The sequence below is a fragment of the Rhodamnia argentea genome, chromosome 9 (genome assembly GCF_020921035.1).
Source record: "Rhodamnia argentea isolate NSW1041297 chromosome 9, ASM2092103v1, whole genome shotgun sequence".
NCBI classification, from domain to species: Eukaryota; Viridiplantae; Streptophyta; class Magnoliopsida; order Myrtales; family Myrtaceae; genus Rhodamnia; species Rhodamnia argentea.
The window spans coordinates 18,132,349-18,144,942 of NC_063158.1; the positions used below are offsets into that span (position 1 = coordinate 18,132,349).

General features: G+C 42.0%; 2 protein-coding genes and 1 long non-coding RNA gene across 3 annotated transcripts; 1 reads left to right on the forward strand and 2 right to left on the reverse strand.

Annotated features, from left to right (window-relative positions):
• Positions 1-640: 640 nt before the first annotated feature.
• LOC115726330 (mannosyltransferase APTG1-like) lies at positions 641-2,219 on the reverse strand. The gene is made up of 5 exons (XM_048284800.1): positions 1,990-2,219; positions 1,370-1,921; positions 1,123-1,285; positions 898-1,021; positions 641-762 (listed from the first exon to the last, which is right to left on the reverse strand). The coding sequence occupies exons 2-5, from the start codon at positions 1,501-1,503 to the stop codon at positions 641-643; spliced, it is 543 nt and encodes a 180-aa protein (XP_048140757.1). The 5' UTR covers positions 1,504-1,921; positions 1,990-2,219.
• A 3,508-nt stretch (positions 2,220-5,727) lies between these two features.
• LOC115728727 lies at positions 5,728-6,643 on the forward strand. Its single transcript, XR_007199819.1, has 3 exons — positions 5,728-6,089; positions 6,196-6,444; positions 6,541-6,643. It is a non-coding gene; the product is annotated as an uncharacterized LOC115728727 (long non-coding RNA).
• A 2,616-nt stretch (positions 6,644-9,259) lies between these two features.
• On the reverse strand, positions 9,260-9,925 carry LOC115728721 (putative invertase inhibitor). Its single transcript, XM_030659092.2, has one exon. It carries the CDS (start codon positions 9,884-9,886, stop codon positions 9,326-9,328), a length of 561 nt encoding a protein of 186 aa, XP_030514952.1. The 5' UTR covers positions 9,887-9,925; the 3' UTR covers positions 9,260-9,325.
• Positions 9,926-12,594: the final 2,669 nt, after the last annotated feature.

The following is a 12,594-nucleotide window of genomic DNA, read 5'->3' on the forward strand; positions in this document are numbered from 1 at the left end:
AGCTGTAGCAGAAGCTGAAGCCACCGGCCTTGCATGGATCGACCCAATTGAATCAATGCTCTCCAACTCATTTTAGCTTGCCGGCTTCGAGTGGATGCCTGAATGTCGTATCGAGCCGAGTGCAAAGAGAGTAAGTTAACGAAGATGCTTGCGCCATGGAAAAGGATGAGCAATCTCCTCGACCGTCCATGAGCCGGGTTGGTGAACAAGGATCAAGCCCCCAGTGCTTCTGCAGTCCAAGGGGATCGCCCGACCTGAAATAAATAAGCCGAAGAGTAAGACATATGACGAGCCGAACTTACCTAGATAAAACTAATGAAAGAAGCCAACAATTTGTCAAAAACCAACACATTTTTCTTCTGCATAGCTTCTTCCTCAGCATCTTATCAGCAGTTTAAAAGTACATATATGTCTACATACCTGCTCCAGCGAAGTATCTGTGATTCCGAATCATAATGACAATGCCTTAAAGCTCTCTGCCATGCTTAGGCCATGGTATCTTTCTCGAGTCTGCTAGACAGAAGAATATAGGCCTTGCCATCCGAAAAAAAATGCTTTGATCAGCACTCCTGATACTCCCTGCTTGCAAAGTTATGGAGGTGGAAAAAGCAGGACATAGTCAGCCAACTGCGAATCCACTTCAGCAGGAAGAGGTTGCACTTGCACGTAACATGGCATGATCAAGAACAATAGGATCCTCAGGCAGCTTCTGCAGTAGAGAAAGCAGGACCTGCCTATAACCTTGGGATGCTAATGATGTTCCTGCAACCCGACAAGTTCTACACAAGATCGCCACCTTGATGACATGTTTACGTATATTTCCACGCTTTGACCAGGAGCAATCGCATAGGGAGAACTTAGAATCTCAATAGGATGTGAAACAAGAATAATTTAGACTTGCAGAAAGCTCGAATAACAAAGCCATGAGCACATATCTCATTGACCCTGTCAAAGCATAGACAACCACTGATGATTGAAGGTCGCAAGCCACCTTGAAGTGAGCAAGGAAGAATCCCTTGACCTGCACTGTTTGATAGCTCGAATCATCAGGAAGAAACATAAACCAGAGGAAAATCAATGCAGATTAAGATAGTAGGCATCGAAGTTGAATTTAGCATCTACCTCTTTGAAAGAATGCAACAGCAAAAATTCTCTCAACGCTCTTTCTTCTGATTCGAATAACACTATGTGACTCAGAGGTGCCCAATCATTTGCAAGCTCTTCGGTAAACCCCACAGGATCCATCGTAAAATGGTCTGACTCATCTGGAACACCCCTCTCTTCACTGCCGAGCAAAATCAAATGCAAATCCATGACTTAGAGCTCAGATAGACAGATCGGTTTTACACATGAAATCATCAAAGATTACCTTGGTAAGCAGTCCAAGAAACACATGGGCAGGTCCCGATGAAGGGTTGAATAGCAAGGTGTAGCATGGCAGGGCATAAGGAAAAGGATACTCTTCACTCTATCTTTTGCAGCTTCTCTTGAAAGAAAGTTCATCACATCCTCAGATCCTCTGTGTCCAGCGTACCAAAGTTCTCAGATATTAAACAAGAAAAGTTCCAACAAACATGTAATGATGAATAACGAAAAAGGCCCTAGTTAACAGAGACATTCCACCACTCCAATGTACACAATGTAACAGGATAAAGAAATTGTCAAATGAAACCAGAAGCATCACAGTTTTTTTAACCAAAGGCAGAAAAAATCTGGCGAACCTGATGAAATAAGTTCATGTACAAGGCCATAGGGATGCTACTTGCAAGCAAGAAGCATGGCCCATCGCATTCTCGAGGGGCATTTTGTGTGATGTTTCAAAGCTTCTGCGGTCTTGATATCAGAACTGTAGCATGTCGCTATTGCAGCTACAGAAAATCCCGAGAATATCAAGGTCATTGGAATCACAGGGAGAACAAATCTGGGTGCACATTTCTCGTTACAAAGGAGGATAAGTAGGGAAAAAAGGAAGGAATTCATCGCCTGTACCTGAATTCTTTGTGGCCAAGTACACTTTAAAGTACTAAAACCCAGGCTATAAGCCCAGAGAGCCTCCAATTTCTGGACATGATGATGCCGGCTAAGGAGAATGGCAAAAAAGTAAAGAGCATCACTGTGAATCCCCGAGTAAAGTACCAGTGCCATTTGCATGTTCCATAGTAGCCGCGTCTGGAAGAAAGAAAATTGAACATGAGAAAGTTCAGAGGCACTAAAACCCATGAGCCACACACTAGCCGCTCAAGTGAGGTTGCTAGTCCAAGCACCAGCGCCCTGTACAGTATATTAGAAATGCATAAATCAAATGCACAAAATGCACCTACAGTTGCATGCCATCAAATAGCCACAAGTACCAAAATAGATAGAAGCATGATTACTCACCCAACAGAAAGAACCTCGAAAAAAAATGAATCTTATTCTATCGCAGGCCAAAGAAAGCTTTAGAAGGCCAATATACATCCATATATTGGCAGTTGTTGGTGGAATTACACATGCAAATGCTGCCACTACCACGCCCCATATCCTCGTCGATGAGGTCATCACTACCGGATGAAACTCTCCCACTCGGCCAGTAATACAGCCCCATGACTGTAAGGACGGTTTCCAAACTATTTGACAATGTCCATGTAATGCAGAGATCATAAACCAGTTTGTCAACCCTGAAAAAAACTGACAGAAAGTTGAGGTGAATATTAATAAACTTCAAGCTAAAAATTTCGCTAATCAACAAATTTGATGTGAAGGGGACAATACAGATGCTGCCAAGTGTATTAGCAAAAGGATACTGCCCATCTAGCAATACGATTGCCAAAAGGAAGGCGCGAGAGTTTATATGAGTAGAGATCGCCAACTGCAGAAAATATTGACTGGAGCAGCCTTGGAGCCCTCATCTGCAAAGCAAGAAAAGCAGCTTCGCATATAATAGACAACAGTTACAATATTGATCACCTTTGTAATACATCAAACTTATTATAGCAAAAGTTTTAGTTTTCAGTATTTATCTTGGATTCAAGTTTTGAGGTCCGAAAAAGATTCACCATCCATTCCTCAGCATCTTCATAATTCAAATTCAGTTTCTCTGCAAGGACCCTGCAAATACACTCCAAGAATAAGAACATTGAAATAAAGGCTCCCTACGTGGTATATAATTGGAAAGCATGCATCAAGTGCTTCAGAAACAGAGTCTAAGAAGTCCATCGCAGTTATTCCAGAGATTTATATTGTATCAATCTACCCTTGTGTGATTCCTGTTGAAGCATATACTGGGTGGGTGGGTGCAGGGCAGACGATTTCAAAATCTTCAAGAAAACAGTAGAAGCAAATTAGACAAGTTAAGGTCCTCAGTTGCATGCAAAGTTGATTTAAATCAGGACAACAGACCCCAAAAATAACTTCCATGTTAGGATAAGGTCAGTCCAACTATTATAGAGCTGAATGTCATATATTTTCACCAAATTCTTTTTAAAACCCTTGCAGTGGAGATGATATTTGCTACCCTTGACGTGGTTGATATTGAATGAGAGCCATCAGTGGGAGGAGTCACACAATCACTCAGACAAGACTCATGAACCAAGGTTTATCAAGACCAAATACTGCGAGAACTTTGTAAAGAAGAACAAATATCATTGGATGCAGATAACCCCGGATGCCCTTTTTCCATTCCCATGTAGGTGTCCATAGCTGGCAACTCATATATCAAACAGTCAATGTTCATCCTGCCAGCAACAACACATATATAACACTCAAAAATGCAATATGATGTGCAAAACTTCTAGAGCTTGCCAATGCTCATCGGGGTTGAAATATGTCTGCACAAGCAAGGAATTCAACACTCACACAGCCAAACAAAGCAAAAACACTCTCTTTTCTGATAAGCACAGGTATGATTCTCCTAATTTTTTTTTTTTCATGGAGGTCTTTCAAATTCTGAGATATTTGTCCACCAGCAGAAGTAGCAGAAACACGATGCCTCTGTCGCATGGTTGCTGCAAATGCATACATAGTGATCGCATTGTATATAGGTTAGCAAAACTGAATAAGGGAATGACAGAACGGAGTTTTAATCAGACATAGTTATGAACGAAAAATAAACAAAACGAAAGTGCATTCACCATTCGCGATCAGAGCGAAATAACAATGCTTTGGCCAAAGCTACCATTATATCTGTTTTGGCTGGGTAATGATTCACAACAGTTTCACATGAATAGCCAATAAAAGAACACGAATATGAGCACATTTGTGGCATCCGCAAATTCATACCCACTAACCTCAACCATGCTAAAGATTTCTTTGTCTTGCATTTGATTAAAATTTGGAGCACAGTCCATCAAATTAGCACAACAAAATTCAATCGATTGACATATGACAGAAAAAATTGCAAGATCATATCCAGTTGGTTCTCTCCTGCAGCAGAGTCGAACTATTACCAGGAGCCATTCAAGCATATCTCTCCGTTTACTTCTTTTCGGGGTAAATCTCACTTAACTCAGCTGCAATACGATCTGCAATCCAAATTGCCATCAGAATCGATCCCATTAAGTTGACGTCCATCGGACATTTTATGGAAGGAAAGCTTTGTCTTCTCGATGAACACAGCTGAAGGTTGGAGAATGGGTATGACCGATGTCCAGATTTTGGCGCGCACCGCCGTCGTCCACCGTTGAAGAAGACGGTGTGGGACCGAGGAAACCATTACTATAATCGACGCCGTCTTCTTCACGGGACGACGATGGTGACTGCGCGCCAAAATCTGGACATCAGCCAAGTGAGTTGGTTCCACGGAGAATTCTGAAAAAAGTTGTACGTACGCTGGTGATCGGAGAGTAACCGAATGGTGGGGTCATCGTATGTATCACGATTCACTTCACTTGACGCTTTACTCTGTTTCTTTCCCGCGGAAAACCCTTTGAACTTCCGCTTTTCCCTGCCTTACCGGGGAAGCCCTGGCCATGGCGGTCCAGGAAGAAGATCGCCCGTACATTCGTGATTTGCCCGACGAGCCTTGGGATTGGAAAGAAATATCTCGCAATCTTCTTTACAACATCGATCAAGGCTCGTACAATCTTTTATTTTTACCCTCTCCCTCCGATATTGATTCCGCGACCCTTTTTCTTGCTTCTCGTATTTGCAGAGTTGGGGAATGAGAGAGATCGCCATGGGGAAGAAAGAAGCACAGGCTACGTTGGTTGGGGAAGCCGAGAGCGATTCCCCAAGTGATCCTCAAGGTTCAGGACCCCCAATTTCAGGGAATCTGCTCTTCAATTGCTTAGTTCTTTCCTTTTCGAGGTCTCCTCTTGCTCAATTCGAAGCTTCGATCTCCTCATGATTCTTCTGTTCACTGAAAGTTTTGTCGCTTTGTCGTTTGTCAACAGAAGAGGGAAGAGAACCCAGAGAATTATTACAGAGCGGGGTTGCTTCTGTTCCATTCTTGCGGTACCTTGGCCATCCTGATACAGGCCATTGCTCCTGTTTACTTTTTACTGTCGCATTAACAATTGTATGTCTCGTGTTGCGGAATTTGAAGCTGAATCGTTGGTAGGAGACCAGTCGGCGTCGGTTTACAGTATGATGAGTTGACGTTGTAATCCTTGTGATTAATGTCACTGTTCTTGTTGTTTTTCGAGGGTTCCACGAAAGAGGAACTTCTAACTCGGCTTGCTTTGTCCTCTTAAGGTTATTTAGTAAGTGGTCTGCAAAGGGGTCTCCACGTTTGTTGAGAATTTCGTCTTCTCCTTAATCTCTTTGAAGTGCCTGTGAATGAAAGGAGTTGACAAGTTTTTAATTTTCTCTATCAGCCTGCAGATTGGGGGAAATGGAAAGGACTCTCTGATACTTTCTAACATGCAGGCTCTGTAAAAACTGCTTTGGCACAATGAAAAGAGAATATAGTGTTTTTTCATCTTGTGGCATGGAGAAGGATTCTTCCCTATTTTTACCCACACTGCCGGTGATGTTTAGGGTGATGGGTGAATCTTTGAGTTATGGTTGGTCTTATGATGCAGGAGGTGCTCTTGGTCTACATGATGATGGCTGATGGAAGTCTAAATGAGAAAGCATGCATGCGCCTTATCAATGTCATTATTCTATTCCAGGTAATCTGAAAGCAGCTAGAAAAGATGCGTGTCGAGTGCTGTCTAATGCATTCTCATTATTGTTCTTGTTGTCCCTTCTCTCAGTTAACCAATTGCTTCATTGCAGTGCATTGCAGCTAGAGAAACTCGGCAAAAGCTCGTGAACTGCGGGCTTCGGAAACTTTCATCAGCATCCTGAAATTGGCTAATCACACTCTGGCATTTGTATTGATAAGAACGTTCTCGTTTCCTCTCTTTTGTTAGGTCAGCCTGCATTGTCTACTTCTTGGTACCCTTAGTACTGTTCGTATCCAACCTGGAGGTGTATGACAATGTGAGAGCTGTTGCCTTGTCAGTGTTTGGCATTTTATGCCAGGTGCATTCTATTTCTCCCTGCAGTGAATCATCAATGACTTCCTCTGATCTCAGACAAAATTTAACTTCTTCTTCCATATTAATGTCTTTCCTGAAGGCAATAGAATGTAGTGCTCTCCAATGGGCTATTGAAAATGAGGTGGTGGAATTATGCTTGATTAGCAAGGACACTGGAAACAAACTCACAAGAGTGATGAGATTTTCTTAGCATCCGTTTCCGTTTCGCCTGTTGTCCACCTATTTAAGACTGGGCAAAGTCTATATGATTCTCAAATTCTGTTGTTTCTTTATCAGATTGGTCTGCACATTGTTGAATCCATTCTTCGGGTTGACTTTGGAATATCATACATGTAAGATTTGATGGGACCACATTAATCTTTTAAAAAAAAAAATATAGAAGAAGGCGTGGTTTAATATTTATATATTCCAACACTTCCTTTCACGCTTAGTCTGGTCTTTTTGCCTAGTACTAAGCGTGGAAATATTCATTTGGGGAGGCAAATAGGGGCCTGGAAAGATTTGAACTCAGGACCACCTGCTCTGATACCATGTAAGATTTGATGAGACCACGCCAATCTCTAAAAAAGCTTATAGAAGTGGTTTAATATTTATATATTCCAACAATACATATTCAGTCCTGTAGCTGATCATCCGTTGAGTAAATTGATGAGAACATTGGATAATTCGGTATGCCTTTAATCAGCCATTGTGGCCATCATAATGTGACATTATGTTGAACAAATCTTAAAACTCCAAACTTCAAATCTTGTCTTTGTTTCAGGTAAATCAGATAGCTGTTGTGCACGACTTCTCTCCTCAAATCCTCTTTCATGCCATCCGGTGCTTCACTCTCTCATGTTATGACGAAGGGTGATTTACCTCATTTCCCTTTTGGGTTGTGAAGCTGAAAGGACTAGCGAGCATTTCCTCTTATCATCATCTAAATGAATCCGGTATGCACAACCAGTTGGATATTTGTGTGAGACTAAGATTTATTGACGCATATGTGGTGCAGTGCATCGTCAAAATGCTTGCGACCTAGTAAATGCTTTTGAATCTTCTAGTGCTTAAATTGAGAACAGAATTTATTGCTGCGAAGTTCTAGCACTTGTTTTCGGGCAAATATTCTATTGTTCTTGATTTATGTGGTGACTCCTGATTCTTAAGTTGAGACCCTGGCATTCATGTCTGGCAGGGGACATAATCTTGTGAAGCAGTCACTCCCTGAATCCTTCATCAATGGCACTTTTCATGAAAGCCTGAAGGTATTTGCTGATAATTTGGCATCAGATTATACTTTTTAAGAAAGATATGCGAATATTGTGTCCATTATTTGTGGATATACATATTGCAGGACTTTCCGGGAATTCATAGATTGCTTTCGCAACTACTACTGATTGCTGGTATAAATGCCTCATGAGCAGCTGCTTCTTCAGCTCACGAGATTTTTTCATTCAGAAAAGAATCAGGACTTTCCTTGTTTTGCTGTCCATGATCACGTCTTGTATAAGATGACTCTGCAGGTTTGGCAGATTTTTTTCTTTCTTTTGCATCTGATGATTAGATTAGGGAAACAACTTTCTGGTCTCTGGACTATCAATCCAGCCAGTAAGTCATTTTTATTGGTCTAGAATTCGGTTTTACTTCCGGAGACACAGGTTAATACTAAATGATGATGGATAGAAATTGTATTAAAAGCGCAGATAATCAACTGTTTGAACTGTCAATAAGCGTCGTCATCAATCAAACCGGGCGAAACCAGGCCTTCTTACGCCGGGGAAAGGGCTTCTTTGGCCAACAAGACACACTTGGGCCACACCAGCTCGTTCGTGGGCACAGTGATGGAGGCATTCTTGCCGAACGCAGGGCAAGCAGACGATGAAGCTCACCATCACGTCGTGGCATGGCATTCTCTTCCCATCAGCACGAGCTTCTCACAGCAGTCACGGGTGAGCTGGTTCTGCTCCGTGAATATGTTGCTGAAGAGCTTGCAAATGAATGGTCACTACTAAGTCACATAGTGCTCATTCGAATCAGAAGAAAGAGCGTTGAGAGAATTTTTGCTGTTGCATTCTTTCAAAGGGGTGGATACTCGCTTCAACTTCGACACATACTATCTTAATCCCAGTGATTTTCCTTTGGTTTATGTTTCTTCCTGATGACTCGAGCTATAAAAAAAAAAATTCACATTGCTGATTGAGTGTCCGAGCCAAGCAAGTCCTTGATGTCTCGGAACTGGTCGTCCACATTCCAACCGGAGGAACTTGTACCCAGGCCTGAATCCGAACAAGTTCGCGATGTTCCCGGTATAAAGGGAAGAAATATATTTTCTCTCAACTTAAAGGCCGATAATGGGGAAAGTAGAGTCCACAACATTTTCGAATGACTACCGCCCGGTAGGATCGTGTAGTAGTGTCATATGCCTGGAGTGAATCATTGGAGTTTTAACTCTTGCATCGTCGACCTGTGCTCGCACAGTATCTTTGCACAGTGTCTGGCTGGTGTAAAGCTACTGTGCGACGATTTTTTTTTTTTTAAATAGAAAAAGGGATAAAGCCAGAAATTACATGTTACTTTCCTTACAAAACATGAAGTACACGAAAAGCATTTGATCATGGAACTTAGCGTTGAAGACAGCGAGAAGACGATCACATCCCGCAGACACCCCCATCACGTCTCCTTCATCTTCCAAAAATCATTCAATGAATTCATCGCAAGCAGAAAAAAGAAAACCAGAGAATTGTTTGACAGTGACAAACGCCAAGAACTTCGATATAATCTATGAATCATACAAGAATACCACAGCTTTTATCAGTATGCCGAACGCAAAGAATACAGGAAGCGACAGCAATGAGCGGCAGGCCGCAACGTTGAACCTTTAACTAATGGGAAGAACGCGAGAGCATCGTAACAATCGAGAGAGCCAAAGCCGACAACCGGAACGCGTCCTTGTTCCTCTCGGCCAACGGCGACGCCGCGCCTTTCTCCGCAAACCCGTCCTCGCACGTGGTTGGCGCATCCATCACCGAGCTCAGGTCGACGTTCGCTTCCTCGTACCTCTCAACCTTGTAGGCTCTGGTCGCCTCTTCGAGCGTCAGGACCGCGTCGGTGTACAGCTCCAAGCAATCTTGCAAGCATGCTTTGATGAATGGATCCGTCTTCTTGCTCTTCAGAAGCTTCTTGACGTAAGACCTCGTCTCGGTCACGTTGTGCCGCAGCAGCTTGATGGAGATGAGGCCGAGCCCCCGGAGGTCGGCGCAGTGGCTCATCGGGTTTGACTCGAGAGACGCAACGCAGAACTTGTAGCCGACGTTGGGGTCTTCTTGCGCGCATTTCTTGCATGTTTCGTGGATTATGCTGGTGTTCCCGCCATCTGCAGATGCGGCGTGGAGGACGGTGAGAAAGAAGACGAGGAAGAGAGAGACGGAAGGGCAGGGACTCATTTTTCGTTTTCTTGTTGAATGAGTTTGAACGATGTCTCAAAGTGGAGCAATGATTTGTTAGACACTAATCTTAAGAGTTTTGGCTATATATAATATGCCAAATTGGAGCAGTAATTTCTTATAAAACAGTCTTTTATATGGAAGCCGCTAACTTAACAGTCCGACAATCTTGTCATTATTTCTGACCCCATAATGTTTCAATTAATGAGTGCTTTATAGAAAACACACGATAATGTTGTGTGGATCTATGGTTAGAAAATAAATGATAGTACTGTCAAGGAAACATTCTCCTTTTTATATCCATTACACTGCGACACATAAAAAAAATTACTTTTGGCCAATAATATGGAGGAATAATCTAAAGATGCGAAAATAAAATATGCATGCCTTTTGTGCGATCCAGCCCTATCTAAAAAAAATAACATAAAATAAAGGGTATAGAAGCTACAAGAATTAAGAATGTTAATCGGATAAATACTTTCAAAGTTGATTAGTTAGACTGATTATATTGAAACTTTTCAATAGCCTCACCTGTAAAGATAACGTCCATGATAGGGTGTGAATGAGAGAGGGATCCACCAAGAGGTGCTTTTCGAACTAGTGCCTCCTAATCTATAAAATAAATAGATAACTTCCTAAGGGATTATGTTAGACGAAATAACGATAGAACGTATAGAGAACGCATACATTCGTTCTCTCTCTCTCAAACACAAAGAAAGACGTACATCGTTACTTTCAGAATTGTTCGTATTTACGTTGTAGAACGTGAATATCTTCCTTTGTGATTATATTTGGATCGTCATGGGTTTGAAGATTCGTAGAGGATACGTCGGCGCTGGTGATTCAACAACATTCCTGGATTTTTCCGCAATTGAACATCGATAGAGGTTAGTAAATTCATCGATGTTAAATTCCAACATTGGTATCAAAGTCTTGGTCAGAATATCTGCCTTGTTTATGTCGAGTTTTGGCTTAATCAATACGTTGAATTACAATGAACAAGTACGAACAGGGTGCATAAATACAAGTCTCGGGGTTGAACATGAACGTATGTTCATAATGTTTCTTATTTTTCTGCCCGATGGAAATCATTTTTAAACATACTATCAAATTCATCTCGTCGATACGAGAATTTTGAGTGGTCCCACACTTCCAGTGAACCCCGGACACACCCTCACGCTAGGGGTGTCAAAAAAGCCCGCGCCGGCCCGACTCGGCCCGACTCGGCCCGACTCGGCCCGACTCGGCCCGACCCGACCTGCCCCGGCCAAAAAATACCCTAATTTTTGGGATTTTGGGGGCTGGCTTAGTTCCGGCCTTTTTTTTCACCCACATTTTTAGTTTATCTTATTTTTATTTTTTATATTCTTTCATTCGATGGACATGTCAAGTGATTTTGATTCAAAAAAAAAAAAACCTACCCGACTTGACCCCGGCCCGAAGAGGGTTCGGGCCAGGTTAGGCTTGGTACTATTCGGTTTCGGGCTGGCTTGGGCCGAGCCGGCCCATTGATATCCCTACCTCACGCGCCACCACAAGCCATGGCCGCAAAAAGAAGACGCGCCCATGCCCACCGCAGAGGCGTGCCCATGCCCGCACCCGCGCAGGCCTTCACAAGGCGTGCTTGGCACGCGTGCGGGGAGGGCAAAATATTCTTTTTCTCCCCACGCCTTGTTTTTCCAGCATTACCTTACTAGTTAATTTACGTTTTTGCCCCTAGACGGCCATGGTGCATGTAGGCGCGTACGAGCTCCGATTGGGGAGTTCTTGGTACCTGTGTGTTCGTCATGAAAAGCTCTACATTCTGGTACAATTTTTATACATATTTGAAATTTTTAATGGTACGAAAATGCACACAAAACCCAAAATACGTGTACATTTTGGGACATTTTTGCATTTTTTTATTTGCACTTTCCTTTTTTTTTAAAAAAATACAGTACATTGCTTACATGTAAATGACCACATTACAAATAATGTATTGCATGGTTCATATATAGCATGTATGAGTTTTAACGTCCTTGCAATTTCAGCGAAAAGCAAACTCGAACAATGGTAGAAGATTTAACTTGTATTCCGCATTTGATGATAATTGATGCTTGAATTACTTGTATATGGACTCACATCATGCTATGTTTTTATGACTATAAAGAACAAGATCATTGGATCATACATCAAGATTATATCTTCTAGTGGGAGTTCGTAAGTTGGTAGAATTCGATGGAATTCTGACCTAGAACTTAAATTTTGCGCGAATTGAACTAAATGTATGATAGTCGGACAACCGTAACATAGAAGCTGATTGGGAACATAGTGAATTTTCGTTTCATTGTCTTTTGTCGAATTATCATTTATTTAGGTTGCTTTTTGCTGCAAAATAAATGTGTGTTGATGTAAAAAATGTGCTAGTGTTTATTTTGTGCTTTTTCTGTCTGTATATAATTATCATTGACTATGGCTTCGGCATCTAAGACCATTGTGGCTAACCTCAACATGGGTGAGAAACTAAACAGTGACAATTATGATATTTGACACCGAAAGGTTCAGTACATCCTTAAAGGGCAAGAGTTTTTGGAAACCCTTAACTACACCAAGGATGAACCTGAGTAAGGAACTTCTGCTTTGCACATAAGAGACCAAGAAGCTTATCAAGCTTGGAAAAAGAAAATTAGCTTTGCTCACATCAAGTTGCTGAGTTGTATGCTAAATGA